Raw genomic sequence first — 17,005 nt, forward strand, 5'->3', positions numbered from 1 at the left:
TGTTTCTGCCACCCTGAAACATTCTGCTTTCTGTCATGTTCTCCCGGAGATACTTTTGGCTCGGCACTTTGTCAAATGATAGGGTCTATGATCAGCCGCCCGCTTATTCGGTTTGATTCAGCAAGATCCTTGTTAGCAGCTAATATAATGGCGGTATCTCATATCTGAATGGCAGACTGTAGGAAGGCACATCAGAGGAAAGAGGGTCAAATCACAATCTTTTTTGATATTGCAACTATTTTCTCCAAAATGAGACCAACTGAACGTCTCCATTTGCTTTCCATTTAAAGTCAAATCAAACTTTAACCTGTTGCTTTCTAAATTCAGTTTTTGTCTCAATTCTTTTTCTCGTTTAACTCATTATGGAAGTAAAATAAGTTGCAAGCATCGTGTGCTTCGCAGATGAAAGCAACGGCTGGTCCTGATTTGCACTTATTGTGCACTTATTCTTAATTCTTGACTTTTAAATTTGAATGTTTTTAAAATATTACATTTTATTTTTAAAATAAAAAACTATTAAATTGAATAAAGATTTAAAAAAAAATACAATGTCTAAAAAAATAATACAAACATAAAAAACATTAAATGGCTATATGTAAATTATGGGTTAGTTCACCCAAAAATTTAAGTTCTGCAATTAATTACTCACCCTCATGTTGTTCCATACCTGAAAGACTCGAAACAAATGAAGATATTTTTAATGAAATCTGAGATTGACAGCGACGCAACTGATGCTTCAAAAAGCTCATAAAGAGATCGTAAAACTAATCCATATGAATCGAGCGGTTTAGTCCAAATTTTCTGAAGAGACTCAATCGCTTTATATGATGAACAGATTCAATTTAGGGTTTTATTTACATAAAAACATTGAACAGCAAACATAAACCGTTCAACCGAACATGCTTAACGTGCGAGAACAAACCTCATTGGTTCTTGCGAAAGCTCAAACGTGCTGCGTAACACAAAAATGAACCTCATTGGTTCTTGCTGAAGCTCAAACGTGCTGCGTAACACACGAGAATGAACCTCATTGGTTCTCGCTGAAGCTCAAACTGATGCGAAACAGAAGAATGAACCTCATTGGTTCTCGCTGAAGCTCAAACGTGATGCGAAACACAAGAATGAACCTCATTGGTTCTCGCTGAAGCTCAAACGTGATGCGAAACACAAGAATGAACCTCATTGGTTCTCGCTGAAGCTCAAACGTGATGCGAAACACAAGAATGAACCTCATTGGTTCTCGCTGAAGCTCAAACGTGATGCGTAACACACGAGAATGAACCTCATTGGTTCTTGCTGAAGCTCAAACGTGCTGCGTAACACGAGAATGAACCTCATTGGTTCTCGCTGAAGCTCAAACGTGATGCGTAACACAAGAATGAACCTCATTGGTTCCTGAGGAAGCTCAAACGTGATGCGTAACACGAGAATGAACCTCATTGGTTCTTGCACATCAAACAAGCATGTTTGAGCTTCCGTTTACTCATAAATGAGAACATGAGAAATATGCAGTCAGGGCATCTTCCTCTGGGTAGTCTTTTGCTTGTAAAACTTCATTTCTGTAGGCTATATGAATTATAATGCCTTGTTCAATATAGCATCACAGATATATGAGTAGGAGAGCAAGAGGAAGTTTGCTAGCCCATTTTTTTTCCAACAGATGCTTGAGTCCCCATGGGATCCAACAAATGACATATGACAACGCCTTTCCCAAAATAAAGAGCGGATATTGAGAAAATTTGTGTGCGGATTCTGCTGTTTATTGTTGTAGATGGCCGTTGTGTGTATTCCTGGCTCAGGGTGTGTGTCTGTGGGTTGTGCAGAAAGGAACTGCACATGTGCGATTTGCTTATCTTCTGAAAGATAAGGTTTTTAGGGAAAGTTTTAATTTTACTATATTGGTGAATATAAGAAAATCTATTCCACTGCAGATTTTATTATAGCTTTTGCCCTGTGAAGCATAAAGGATTTTCTGCAATTTCACTCTTTTTTGTTGTTATTGTTCATTATAGGCTACGGTTCTAGATTTCCTTCATTCGACAGATATCTTTTGTCTTTATCTCACTTATTTTGCTGTGGAAACATTCTTTGTTACTTAACAAAAGCCTTTATCGTATGGTCTTGATTCATAGGCTGCAGGCAGACTCGGAAAATTCAAATCTCCCTGAGCTCATCCGGAGATTTCCATCTCACAACTTCCCACACTTCAATACACTATCTGCAGAGCCGACAGTATTTTCACTACCTGCATTTCCATTCAGTCCACATGATGATGGACCTCCATAAAGGGAACTTCCTAGACTTCACAAACATGCACTGCCAGTCAAATGCACTGCCAGTAAAAAGCTTATTTAATAATATTATTTCCCACATTTAGCAAAAATGATCTAGCAACAACAATAATTTCAATAGTAATAGGCTATATACTGATGTCATCTGTGGTCATATTCAGGACAATCAATAACTAAGACGCATGCGTTTGCATGAAAGAGTCTGTGGAGTTATACGACAGACAAGAAAGTAGCACTGCATGGTTCTGTTGGAAGAGCGGTATAACACACACGAGCCTTTTTATTACACCTTGTTAGTATCTGGTTAGACTCCATTTTGCCTTCAGAACTGCTTTAATTCTTCATGGCAGAGATTCAACAAGGTGCTGGAAACATTCCTCAGAGATTTTTCTCCATATTAAAAAGACATGATCACACAGTTGCTGCAGATTTGTTGTCTGCACATCCATGACGTGACTCTCTCGTTCCACCACATCCAAAAGACGCTTTATTTAATTGAGATCATGGTGACTGTGGCGGCCATTTGAGTTTAGTGAACTCATTATGTTCAAGAAACCAGTTTGAGATGATTTGAGAGTTGTGACATGGCGTGTTATCCTGCTGGAAGAAGCCATCAGAAGATCATAAAGGGTCATAAAGGATGATCAGCAACAACACTCAGGTCGGCTGTGGCGTTTATACGATGCTCAATCGGTACTAAGAGGACCAAAGTGTGCCATGAAAATATCCTCCACACCATTACACCACCAGCAGCCTGAACCACTGATACAAGACAGGATGGATCCATGCTTTAGTGTTGTTTACACCAAACACTGACCCTACTATCTGAATGTTGCAGCAGAAATGGAGATTTATTAGACCATGTTTTCCCCAATCTTCTATTGTCCATTTTTGTTGAGCCCGTATGAATTGTAGCCTCAGTTTCCTGTTCTCAGTTCCCAGGAGTGTGTCTTCTGCTGCTGTAGCCCATCTGCTTCAAGGTTCGATGTGTTGTTCATTTAGAGATGCTCTTCTGCAGAACTTCTGTAAAGAGTGGTTATTTGAGTTACTGTTTGTCTTTCTATCAACTCTAACCAGTCTGGACATTCTCTTCTGACCTCTGACATCAACAAGGCATTTTCAACCACAGAACTGAAAATCCCAGTAGATCAGCAGTTACTCAGACCAGCCTGTCTGGCACCAACAACCATAGATATCCATAATAAAGGCTAGATGTCTCGTCTGCGCTGCTGGCCAATGGAGGTCGGCGTCCGCACCTGGCGGCCATCTTGTCACAAGCAGCTCGCTCACTCGTAACATTATGTTTTAATGGCGCATGTACTTTTTAAATAACCATAACTTGCTCAATTTTCTACGGATTTTCAAACGGTTTGGTTTGTTATAAACGTCAGATATGTAGTTATGACACTGCATACTTATGAATAATAAGTGTATAAATAAACAATCATCCAGAATTATAGCCACGTTAATATTGTTAGTAAGAAACCAAACCGTTTGTAAATCCGTCAAGATTTCAACGAGATAAGAGTATTTGTGTTCGTGCTGATCACTCATCTTACATCAGGCACCACAGAGTCCGCCAGAAAGCTTGCCTGTGACAAGATGGCCGCCGGTGATGACGATAGAGACTCCGCCGTGAGACATCTAGCCTTTATTATAGATATCTATGCCAACAACCACCAAAGTCAACTTTCAACCATTCAAAGTCACATAAATCACCATTCTTCCCCATTCTGATGCTCAGTTTGAACTTCAGGAGATCTTCTTGATCATGTCTAAATGCATTTAGCTGCTGCCGATTGGCTGATAAGTGATTAGACATTTGCGTTAACAAGCAGTTGAACCGGTGTACCTAATAAATTGGTCAGAGACTCCGTTTGAATGAGTGTTTGCTGATGAATATGTTTAAGTGTCACCTTCTGGTGAAGGTGAAACAACACTAAATGTCCAAACAGCTGAGCAGAACATTCTCTCCTGAGACTCTTGAGTCTTACTTTTTTTCAATTGACACATCATTCAAAGCTGTAACACATTTTCATGTAATTCTTTTAACATCTGTTCCAGTCTATACTGTATTTAAAGAGTCTGCTGAGCAAGTGAAACTATGTATAGCTACAGCTTGTGAAGCACAGTATGATAGTTCACTTTAACTTTAACAATGGCCATTCTATTTACAGCCGTGATTAAAATGCTTAGCCAGAGGAAGTATAAATATTCTTTATAAAACACAGCATTTTCATGTTCTTATTTTCAATTCACTTCTGAAAAGTTGAATAGCACATACATTTTATTGCAAAGAGAAACACACCATATGGTGCTACAATAGCACCATGTTTTTGGTACTTTTTAATACAGACAATTTGACATGATTTTCAGCATTTGAACTTCCTTTCCCAAGATTATTTTCAATCCACAATAAACTGTTGATAAACCTCATTAATTTTCATTGACTAGCCAATTCTCTAATCCAGTTCCTCTGCTTATTTCCCTCCAGAGCTGATTTCCTGCGCAGATGAAGATGAAGATGCAGGAGAGCAGGAGGTCTGAAGCAGTGACTGCTGCTGTCACCAGCTCCAGTGGAAACACAGATCCCGCTTATACCCCTCGACTGACCCAGATAAGAGCTTTCAACTGCTGGAGAGCTGCTTCTCTGGGAGGACGTCCCACAATCTGATGAGTGAGCCAAAGGCCCGACTAGAGCTTGAGACGGGGAGAAGGATGTGGAAAATTTATATATACTATTTGACAGACAATATAGACCTAGTCCTTCATTTGCAATGTATTGGTAAATAACATACAAAGCAACAAAAATACAATTGTTCATTATTTGTTCATGGTAATTCACGGTTCATTAACTAATGTTATCTTATTTTTTATTTTTAAAAATGTATTAGTAAATGTAGAAATTAAGATTAATAAATGCTTTAAAAGTATTTTTCACTGTTAGTTCGTGTCAACTAATGTTAACAAATGAAACATCACGTAGTAAAGTGTTGCTAAAATAATAATACATTATAATAATCAAAAAGATTCATTGCACACACAAAAAAATAAACATAAAAATAATAATTATACATAGCACCGAACATTAATTTTTTATTATTAAATTAAAGCTATTTTATGGAAACATTTCAGTATTACATGAATATATAATGTCAACATTTCTCTTGTTTTGTCCACCATCTTGATTTTTTTTCAAAAATTATTTTCTGAGCTTGTCAAAAAATGTATAGCACATAAAAAAAAAAAAAACATAAAAAAAAAAAAAAAAAAACAGGGAGAATCAACACACACTAAACATTAGACGTGACCAGACAATGAGTGCAGGCAAGGATACAACTTAAATAGACTGACAAACAAGGTATTTAATTAAACACAGCTGAAACCAACCAACTCACAATGACTGAAAGCATAATAACCAAGGAGTGGCAGGACAATGTACAAAGGAAAGCAGGATACTAGTGAATACGAACTAAAAGTCCATGAAAAATAAAATAAACTGACCATAAGACAATATATATAACACACATACATTTGTGGTACAATATTCTGTTTTAAATTATTTAAAGCTATTTTATGAATACTTTTCATTGCATGAATTTTAAGAATACAATCAGCAAAGAATTGTTCTTGTATTGTCCATTATCTTGGATTTTTTTTTTTTATTATTATTTTCTGAGCTTGTCAAAATATGCATAGTATATACATACAAAAAAAATCATAATTAAAAATAATCTAAATATTAATAGCACATGTAATTTGGGGGTAAATATTGATATTAATTATTTAACTATTTTAACTATTTTATGAATGCTTTTATTGCATACATTTTTTACATACATTTTTAATCAACATATTTCTTGTTTTGTCCACCATCTTGATTTTCTATTGTAATTATTTTCTCTACTTGTCCAAAAAAATTATATATTATACCTAACCAACCACAAAATCATATCAAGCTGTTGATTCACCTAATGGTTGCAATGAGAGTTGAAGAAGGTCATGGAGTCTAATGAATTTTGCACATTTAGTTATTTTTCCTAAGACCTCAGATACTTGGAAACAGTTCAGTCCGTTGGATGTACAAGGACAGCTCAGAGAAATACGTGTTGGTGTGAAAAGTACCCGTAGAGCATGTTGTGTTGTTATTGACTCTCAATGGCACAATTTGCAGTTTTTTAAAGATAGAAGCCATGAACTATTGATCTTAAAATTTTCTGCATCTGTTCTGGTGTGCAAAACCAGGTTTACCCGAGCTGAGGAGGTCTTGTAAGTGACCTAGCTATGAAACAGCATCTGTTTAAATAGTTAAAGTAAAGAAAGAATCTGCAACATGAAAAGCTCTTCCTCAACAGAGACGCTCAGACGCCAAAAACCCTTTACATCAGAACTGACATTAGATTCATAAAGCATCTGGGAATGGAGGAGTACAGTTGCATGCCTCTAGTTCTCCGTCATTTGTCAGGTTCTTCTCTCTAGAGATGAATTAGCCCCGCGCTTTTTGTATTTCTCAGTGCGGCCCCTTCAAAAGCTGATCACCTATAAGCTTCAAGCGTGCAAGGCTGAGCTTTGATGGAAAGTCCGGCTTACTGAGAAAGAGGGAAAGCTCTCTGATCTTCGCCAGCAAGGCCCCAGTGGAGAATTAGATTTCAATCTGACAGGGAGGGAAAACAACATTTACGAAACAAAAGTTTAGAATAATTTGGGTGGAAAAGCAGAGCCCGACGGCCGGGCTCCTCAGAGCAATTTCCTGGTTCTCCATCGCTCAGTCTAGCCTGCCGATCAAAGCCAAACATCCAGATGCCTTGTGTTGAGTTTAAAGACCGAACTTCATTAATCAAGAATCAGCCAATAGAACGTTTTGAAATATTTGGAAATTACTATTCCAGTCAAGAAAAACGTTGATTTATTTCATTAAAATGCCTTTTAGATTCTGCGTTTGAAATGACTAGTCAGATGTGCTAGTCATAATTCTGATCTTGAGTGCAATAAGAAGCGTGAGAAGGCTAAATGATTTTTCTCAAGATCTACATCATGGTCAAAGCTTGACTGTACAGTATTTGAATTGTAGAGTCCATGTCCAGAGTCTGATGATGTCCATATGTTCCTACTGGCGACCCCTTTTTTCTTGGACTCTACAAAAGTTTCTATGTCTATGTCCTACATTTCTACAGCAATTGTGAATTAAACATTATTTTAGTGTAATTTTAATAATTTAAGATGAAAAAATGGTACAAGTGTTTTAAACGTTTTTTACTTTACATGCTGTTTTGACATGGTTCTTATGACACTGAAGAAAACTTGATTGTAAAATGGATGGCTGTGGACTGTAGGGCAGTTATAGGTTTATATTTGATGATGATTTTTTTAAGACCTATTCAATATTGTATTTGTCTGCCACAATAATGTCTTTGATTTTCTCGGGATCTCGGCTGATTCGGTTGACCTTACTAGATCGTACTGCACACATCATTAGTCAGTAAAACAGCCACAGTGGTAAAGGCAAAGGCAGGCACACTATGGAGCAGAGAGGAAGCTGAGGAATAGTTAAATGGATGCAACTGGGTGGTTGGATGAGGTGGAGGGATGAAGGGAACTTTAGGGGGTGGAACAGTAAGGCACATCAAAGCTTTGATGTTGTGAGCCCCTAAATGAAGGCGACTGAAGGTCCGTGCTAATGGGAGCCCATGGGGAGATGAGAGAAACTGTGGCAGACATAGCTGGAAAGAGAGAATGAGTGAGGGAGTTTGTGTGTATTTGGGATTTAATGTGTTGATGATGTTTATTGGAGTCTATTGGTGACCTTATTTTGTTGTCAGTGAAGTTACGTTATGTGGTGGTCTGGTATTTGTAACATCAATTGCATGTGTGTGAGTGTGTTGAGAAATGTCTATTCTAATCATTTAACAATCCCATTATCCCTTGCTCTTGTAACCTAGAAAATCAAGACGCACTGTAAAACATCAAACTCAGTCACCTTGGAATGTCCCTCTTGGATCCACCTTGGAGTATTCAACAGCACATCAACCCACTATGTTAACCATCCTTTATTAAATAATCATAATAACAATAATCATCATCATAAAAAGCACAATTTCTGTACAAAGTGTCCAAAGAGAGACTGGAATTATACCCAGTGCTGTGATTCTCAAGTATTTCGAGTGTTTAAGACAGACAAAAGCTCCAAAGCAGTCTTTTTCAGGTCCAGAGCCGAGGCTGGAACAGACTAGCTCCAAGGCACTTGCAAAAGTCCAGGGGTCCAGTAGCAAGAGTCTTCAAGAAGATAAGGAGTACATGGATCAAGCAGGATTCAGTAGAAACATCTAGGCTCGCCTATCAGTGTCTCAAAACTCCATATCGAAGATCCCAGACTCTCATAACGTGTCTTATTCTGCAGAGGTGTGGTGTGCTTTGGGTGCATTTACTTTCACCAACTCCAACAATTAGTTTTAGAGGGTGAGGAATCCCATCTGAGCAAGTAGGTAAAGATTTACGGCATCTGTGTTCCACCTTTTCCCAGTCTTTGAAAACCACAGGGGAGCAGATTTACAACCAAACCTGTCTCCTGTTAACATAAAGCCTTAGCATGGAAACATAAAACAGAGTAAAAGAGGGATAAAATTCAATTGAGAATGAAACAAAGGAAAGTGCTGTATGATGTACATTTGAAAGTATTGGTGTTCCTCAAGGCTCTGTGTTAGGTCCTAACCGGTATGAGAATAACCTAAAAGAATAACAACTTAATAATATTTTTTTTAGCTTAATTCATGTTTTTCACCACTGACAGGCTTTGTAAGACTCATCTTGGCCACTCAAAAAGGATTTGAAAAAAATATATTAAATATTTATGTATACACTATTTTTTTGCTTCAAATTGATCCAAATCTAAACTACTTTAGCTCTATTTAACATTTTGATGTGTAAAAAATATCTGTTTGACCCAAGAGCCAAGATATACTGTACATGACTGGCACAGCAAACCAGTGTAGATTTCAGTCTATTTTTGAAACTTTTCTTTTACAAAATACAAACAGTGGACCTGAACATCTCTGAGCCAATAACTGTAGCATTCTTGAAGGCCCAGAGTAAAAATGAGAGAAATTGTATTTCAAACCCATCACTTAAGTGTCGGCCTTTCAACCATTGTTTCACATTATTTAATGCCTGTTTGCTAGCTCAAAGCTCACACATTAGCTTGGCAGTCTTTGTCTCCCAGTTACAGCAATCCATAGGTTGCACTGACAAAATCCCTAGTCGTTTCAAACAAGTGTGGTGACTTTTTTTCCAGAACACAATTCACCAAACACACAGTGCCTAAAACTAAATCTACGAACCATTCACTCCTTAATCTGTCTTACTTTTCCATTTCCAAACTGTCAGAATGACAAGAGAAACAAAATGGTGGGCTGAAAGCAATGGGTTGTAAACACACAATAATGATGACGTATAATCACCCTGGGCTACTGAACTTCTCTGTGACGAAAAAACAATAAAGCAACATTAAACCAATCCATCAAAGCCTTTAAAAACAATGCACCACATCCTAGGCCACAAAATGTACTTTTGGGAATGATGGGGGACAGACGTTTGTGGCTTGAAAGTCCAGCCTCAGGTCTCCCATTTTAAAAACTAGACCTCTTAGAAATCTAAGCTGATATACTCTCATCTTTTTGGAACAGCAGAACATTGATATGTATCAACATTTATTTTGAGGCTGAGCCATGGGATCACTCTTGTGGCACCAAATGCTCTATTTTTGATGTAATCCAGTGAAAGAGCAGCAGCGTTAGAGCTGAGTAAGCATGACTGCTTGGAAAATAAGCTCCAGGAGAAGTTCAGTCTAGGAGCTCTCCAGCTGAGATGGACATGCATTCCAGGAATACTAAGAGATGAGGCTCGTCTCTTCAAAGAGTCAAATCGGGTTACTTGGAGGTCATTTTAGGATACTTGATATCTCCCCATCTGTTCTCCTCAAGCCTCAGAGCAGCAACGCTGTTGGTTGAGCTTCACTTTGTGCTTAATCCCGTCGTACAGCTCAAAGTTGTAGTTCTCCAAGGTGGTGGACGAGCGTGATGTCAAGCCGCCATACGAGCAGGTGCAGTAAAGGAGGAGACCGGCGCACACGGCACCTAGGAGAACACCCAGAGAGCTCATGACGATGATGGTCAGGAGAATGGGGTCCAGGGAGTACAGCCATGCGTTGTCCTTATCGACCACATGTGTCACGGGAGGCTCTGATGGCGTTTCGGCTGTGCTCCACTCTGGAAACTGGAAACCTACAACAACATGAGGAAGGGAGAACACATTGAGAGGATGTTTATAACAAAATCATGCACATAAACTTTTGTTTTTTTGAGCATGATACCATGGTAATACGATGGTTTACGTTAAAGGAGTATCATTTCCCCCTAAAAAAGTGATGATATCAGATGGTACCCTTACAAAAAACGAGTGAAATTCATGTACCATGGTTTTTATATGGTAAACCATGGTATTTTCAAGAATACCATGGTACTACCATAGCACATGTCCAAAATATCACAGTAGTACCATGTCCGAAACCCAATTTTGTAAGTAAAAAAGTATCATGGCATTACCATGTTCTTTAAAAGAGTTTCATCTCCCCCTAAAAATATAGTGATGGTGTCAGATTGTACACTGTCATAGTACCATGGTAAAGAAATGGCATAAGATCGTAAAACCAAGAAACTTAAATTTATATATGATGATTTTTTTGTCGCAAAACTTGATACTTTTCAAGTATACCATAGAACTAGCATGACATATGTTTAAAATACCACATGTCAAAAAAAAACATTTTTGTAAGTGAAACAATTAGAATGGTAGTACTACAGTATTCTTTGAACTATTTGAGTAAATACCATGGTACTCTAAAGCACTTCAAAGCATACCATGGTATTACATATACCTTGATCAATTAATATAGAAACCAGTGGAATTACATCTATACCATGCATTTTAGGCATCTTTTGTTCTAGCATCTTTGATCCTTTGGAGGCTAAACAGAAGTTTTTGTTTGTTTTCCTGCATATTATCATATGGAGGATGACACATACAGTATAACAAACTAATGGTCTGGTCTGGTCTGAGGGGGAACAGTGTCGGCATGGCTGTTTTCAGCTGACAAAACTAAGCCGTAAACTCTTTTGTGGCACCCTGCGCTTGCTAGCGGTTGCATTCGGCTTAATTAGGCTGCTTTTGACAGCGAGCCGATGCCAAAACTCACACCAGCTGAGCCGCTTTTGCACATTGAATGATATCTGTTGCATTTTGTTAAAGCAAATTTCCCTTTGCCCTTTTAGTTCCAACAAATGTGTTCCGAGGTGACTGACATCTTGTGTAGAGCGTAAGCTAAACATAGACTTCATTACGTTGTATTAGAGTAGAAGGGAAAATGAGAAAAAGATTGAATACATAGATAAAGGAAGTCAGGGAGAGTGAAAGAAAGACAGACGGAGGGGGTTGACGCTCTGTAAGGATGAACAGATTTCGGTTGGGTAATTAACTCATCCTTGTCTTTTTATTTATTTATTTAAGAGCCCAAACAAAGACATCTTTATGAGTTAGATGGATTCCAACTGTGCGATAGCAGGATGGAGGAGGGCGGAAAGTCTGATAACCGGAGACGTTTTTTGTTTTTGTGCAGAAATGCGGGGTGAGGGTGATATGAGTGTGAACAAACACGTACAGTACATACCCACACAAACATGCCATACAAACATATGCACAGAATCGCTGTGGAGTTCCACAGTGTGTGCCGAAAAATTACGGAATGGGAAGCGGCTTTAAAAACCCAATTAACTACATAATGTGATGTATTTAAAAAAAAAAAAAAGGATTTCAAAGAGGAAAAAAATATTGAGAATTGATACAAATATTCAAACTAATACATACTGAGAGATCATTTACAATAAGACCACAAAAACAAGCATTATTGAAGTAATTAGGGTGGATTTTGATTTCATGTTCACTTTAAATGTGTCCAAACTAGCTGTATTTGTTTTGGCTTTATAATCTTAAAACCATAAGAAAAAACTCTCAATAGATTCTCATCACTTCTGGTTCCTGCTCTTTGAAACGTGTTTAAAATATATAGCCTGCCGGGAAGCAGTATATTGTAATGTATGTATCGTGGGAACTAACCTGCATTTATGTGGTCCTTCCCGTTAAAGAGACGCCCATTTCCAACTGTTGGCTTTTTAACTGTGGATAGAAGCGAAGACATTGTATTGAATTATACAAAATTATATAATGTGTTTTGTGCTCAAAGGAATATTACTTATTATTAATTTGCAAACTAGCTATAAATGTTGGGCCAGAAACATACTCTGTGCAAGTATGCAGACGCTAACTCATTGCACAACTCATGCACATGTTTGCATACTACATATTTGGCGTGCATTCTTCAAATATCTGTGCCAGACATAATAAAAACAAAATTTGATAATTCAGAATTCAGATTTACAGTAACTGACTTCAGCAAGCCTGCTAATTTACTTACTAATTTACACAATTCACGTTCGCTTTCACATACTTGCGTACTAGAGTCGTGAGTCTTGAATTGACGGAGATCTAAATAAGTATATTTTGAGACTTGAGGCAAAGCAATAAATTATTAAAGGTACGAAAGATTTGTAACATAATTACAGAGTACAGAAAATAACATCATGTGACCTACATAATTACTAATTGAAGCACACCACCAGCATTTGGACATTAAGGGCACACACAAATATAGCAGCAAAAATAGGCCAATGTCTATTACTGCACTGATATAAATGGACATAAAAAGAAGTGACGATTAGAAAAATAAGATTTTATTGTCACATTTTAAAAGCAGGTTTTCAAGACACAAATCCATCAAGCAAAAATATTTTGTTCACATTCGCATTTTTTAAACAATTTACTAATTTCAAAGTTGAGGTATAGGCTGACCACAGTTAGAAGGTACTTTCATAAAGCAAAGTGCATTATCATCATCATCCTCATTATGATTAAATTCATAGTCAGTATCAGAAGCATCACCACCACCACCTAAGTAAGCTTTGCGGTGCAATAAAAGGCTCATAACTTTCAAATGGCTTTATGGATCAGCGTTGCTTTGTTCCAAAAATGTCCCAGTCGGAGCCTGCTGTGTCTAAAAGCAAAGAAATCAATGTGAGAGCGCGCACTCCACGGATGCGAAGGCAGTAGCCCGACTGGATCCATTGTGAGCGATCTATTCTACCAAACTCCCCACGTCCGAGGAGGAGAACGCTGTTGACTGTTCGACAACCCCTGAGACGCCCGTGTCTAAAAGTAGAGCGAGTCATTTGAATCTGAGGAGACATTTGCAGGGGTTTGAGCATCAACCGCAATCCTCCGCTTATTGAAAAATAGACTGTTCTGCTTAATTAGAAGCTTCTCGGTTCAGTATACGTGATGTATTTAAGAGCCTGAGAAGAATGGCTGTTTGGCATGACGCCTCGCTGGGTGACATGTGGACAGTGTTCTCAAGAGAACGCTCGCACTCATTAATGTGGTTTCCCGAATCGACGAGAGGCACAGGGAGGGGGCCGGAACGCCTATAGCAGCTTTAATAAACGCTATCTGGTCCATTAACTAATTAAAAAATATTAAGAGTGAAGAAAGAAGTTGGGGACGCAGTTTAGGGAAGAAAAGAGCGATAAAGTGGCTGCTTTAAAAGCACATTGCTCGACGGTGCCAAAACATCTCTTACCACCTCACGAAATGGCATTAAAAAGGCCCTGAGGAGCCAGGAGGATTTATCTTTTTATTTCCATTTTGAACAGCTCTATATGTCCTATATTAAAATGCTTTGACACCTGATGTTAGATCTGCTGAATGTTCTTAAAGGTATAGATCACACGAAAATGGAAATTCTGTCATCATTCACTCACCCTCGTGTCGTTCCAAACCTGTATGACTTTCTTTCAAATGTGAAAGACAAAGATGAAAAATGTCAACACTGTTTCTCTATAAAAATAAAAGCGCAAAAGGGAATGAACGCTGTCAAAAATAACAGAAAATTCTGATAATGACATCCGAAAACCATCGTCGCTTGGTGTTATTGTTGTCAAACTTTAGCAAATAATTGCATTATTTTTGCTCACGTGAAGCCATCGTATGGTCATACAAACTACTTTTATGATTATATGGCGAGTTTTGTTGTGTGTAATGTTCACATAAAGGAGCAGCGTGAACGTTTCATTTTGTGTTTCACAGAGAGAAAAAAAGCTCATAAAAGAAAGTTAAGTCTGAAATAACATGACAGTGACTTTTCATTTTGGGGTGACCTATTCCTTTAAAAAAAATATGACATAGTTACTGCTTTGGACATTTGTAATATAGTAATACCGTGGAGTACCAATTCAATACTATGGCACATATATTAATCAAATGGTACGTCCACAGTTTGTTTGTATTGCTCACCCTGTCCTAATACATAACTGATTCATTTAACCTATAAAACTGAATGACAACTCAATTCAATAAGTGATTCAACATGGCTATGAAAAAGCACATGGCCGTCTTGGACACCATTCACTGCTAATCATTCTCAAAGCCTCATGATGCTTCAGTGAACCAAAATTGCTACCAGGTGTTGATATCTACACAAAGTTTTCTCCCACCCCAGCGCTCAGTGCTTCCTCATCGCATGGAAACGGAGAAAGGAAACAGCTGTCTTTGTTTATGGGACTTGTTTTTGGAGCCTCCACACCAGCAAGCGTTTGCTCAGAATAACACACGCCAACGCAGTTTTGAGGGATCTTTTGGGAGAAATGTGAGATACAAAGGAATAACCTAGATACTGCCACAGAGAACACAGAAATGAACACAAAACATGAAGACTCCCTTACACAATCCCCCCTTCTCTTAACTCAAAGGTGGCGCCATCAATTCATTTAAGTTTAGCACATCATTGATATGAAACCATGCCTAATGTTTAAAGTCAACATGAAAGAACATCCGCAATCCGTTTTACTTCCGTAATGATGCATTTCCAATTAAACTGAGAAAAACTGTAAGACGGGAAGACATTTTATTCATCAAGAATTTATTGGAAAAGGCCTTCAGTGGATTGCGGAGCAGAACCTACTTTTTTAAAAATCTATCATTGTTTAAAGCAGTCTTTATTATGTAATTGAAAACCGGCATTAATCTTCAGTGTTAAATATTGAAAAGGTTTTAGAAAGGCTGCATTACCTACAACAACAGCCTAAAACAGGTTACCAATAAGGTTTACCAATAATTGGCACAATCTAAGCGACGTCAGCGGAAAAGGAAACTCATTACACACAATTTTTCTTGTTGAAATAATGCGCACTGCTCAATCACTCACAATAAGACCAAGAACACGGATTAAGAAACTCAATTTTGATTTCATGTTGACTTTTACGGCAATGTTCATCATGACAGCTTAGGTGGGCTCTCCATTTTTTAGTCTTAACTCAAGTTGTTTACATGCAGAAACCTTTTATGCAATACTTCACCTTCCCTTATTACTAATTAAATCATGCTTGCGTTGTATTCAAAAAGTGCTAAGAAGCACATTCTCAGTATTGGAGCTCCCTCCTGTATGCTTTAATTTATCTGAACGCTTTGTGTTCTCTCTTTCACCAAAGGTCTGTTCCCTTGTTCTGCTATAATAAGGTAAAGAGGTACTCGTGATCAATCTCATGGACTAGTCAAAGTGCAAACATTGTGTCAGACAGCATGTCCACAACAGCTCTTAACTCCCCAATGTTCTGACCACATTGATTTAACATAAGTACAGCAGACTGGATCAAAGTCAGTCCAGGATCAGTGATTGAGGTCATTGGATAACACGTCCTCTTGGCTCGGCATCCATCATGAGGCTGGATACAGATTCACTCTTGGAGAAGGTCCCTCCAGATGAGTATGAGCTGGCTAGATGTGGTAAACAAGCTGAGCACACCAGTAAGACAGGGTCGTTAGTATCCAAGGAAGAAAAGAACACGGAGAGAATGAGGAAACAGAAAAATCGAAGTGTTGGGTTCATCTGGATGCATCCAAATCCAAGCATCTGGAAGCGTTCTTTAATAAGCATTCTCCTCCAACTCTTCAGTCTGAGATCTGCTTCATCAAGGACTTCCTTCATGAAGTCAGCATTTGTAGGCAAACCTCTAAACCTTTAGTCCAGGTCTCTCACCAGTAGGAATTCCCATCGCCCTTCTCAACCCATACAGTCAATTTGGGTGTCACCCCAGACCTGTGCACGCCGCCGTTCGGGTGATGTGCACTGTGGGGGCTGTAGTAGGCCATTGTGGGTTGGTTCCTCCTGGCCGTAAGATGGCGACAGCTAACGGCCATGACAATGACAATAATCAGGAACAAGATGGCTCCTCCACCAGCCATTATGTAATACCAGTTGGGCAAAACGGGCGGTACTGACAGCGTATCTATTGTTGGCTCACTCTTGCCAGGTAGGGCTCCCCCTGGTGGAGAGATATACAAACTGTGAAACACGCCACACTACTGCTAGGTTCAAATGCAAACACACTAATGAAAGATGCTGTATTGACTGTTTTGGCATACGATCGTGTAGGGTAGAAGCTTCATGCTCCATGTTTCACTGTTCGAAATCAACATGAAATGATCGCTTTCCAGTAGAGGAACTGTTATTGAGGGATCTAAAGTTGGGTTGCATAGCACCGTGTACAGTGAAACAA

General features: G+C 38.4%; 1 protein-coding gene across 2 annotated transcripts in view; it reads right to left on the reverse strand.

Annotated features, from left to right (window-relative positions):
- Positions 1-10,074: 10,074 nt before the first annotated feature.
- Positions 10,075-17,005, reverse strand: part of nrp2a (neuropilin 2a) — a 69,671-nt gene continuing 62,740 nt past the window's right edge. The window contains exons 16-17 of one of the 2 annotated variants that reach the window (XM_056258672.1): positions 12,456-12,515; positions 10,075-10,567 (exon numbers count right to left, since the gene is read on the reverse strand). In XM_056258672.1, the coding sequence (XP_056114647.1) occupies positions 10,263-10,567; positions 12,456-12,515 (365 nt within the window). In that variant the 3' untranslated portion in view covers positions 10,075-10,262. Of the gene's footprint in view, positions 10,568-12,455; positions 12,516-15,628; positions 16,772-17,005 lie in introns of those variants that run through there. The other variant, XM_056258673.1, reaches the window with a different exon arrangement.

This window comes from Rhinichthys klamathensis, unplaced genomic scaffold, assembly GCF_029890125.1.
Source record: "Rhinichthys klamathensis goyatoka isolate OS25496 unplaced genomic scaffold, OSU_Roscu_1.1 h1tg000157l_1, whole genome shotgun sequence".
NCBI lineage: Eukaryota > Metazoa > Chordata > Actinopteri > Cypriniformes > Leuciscidae > Rhinichthys > Rhinichthys klamathensis.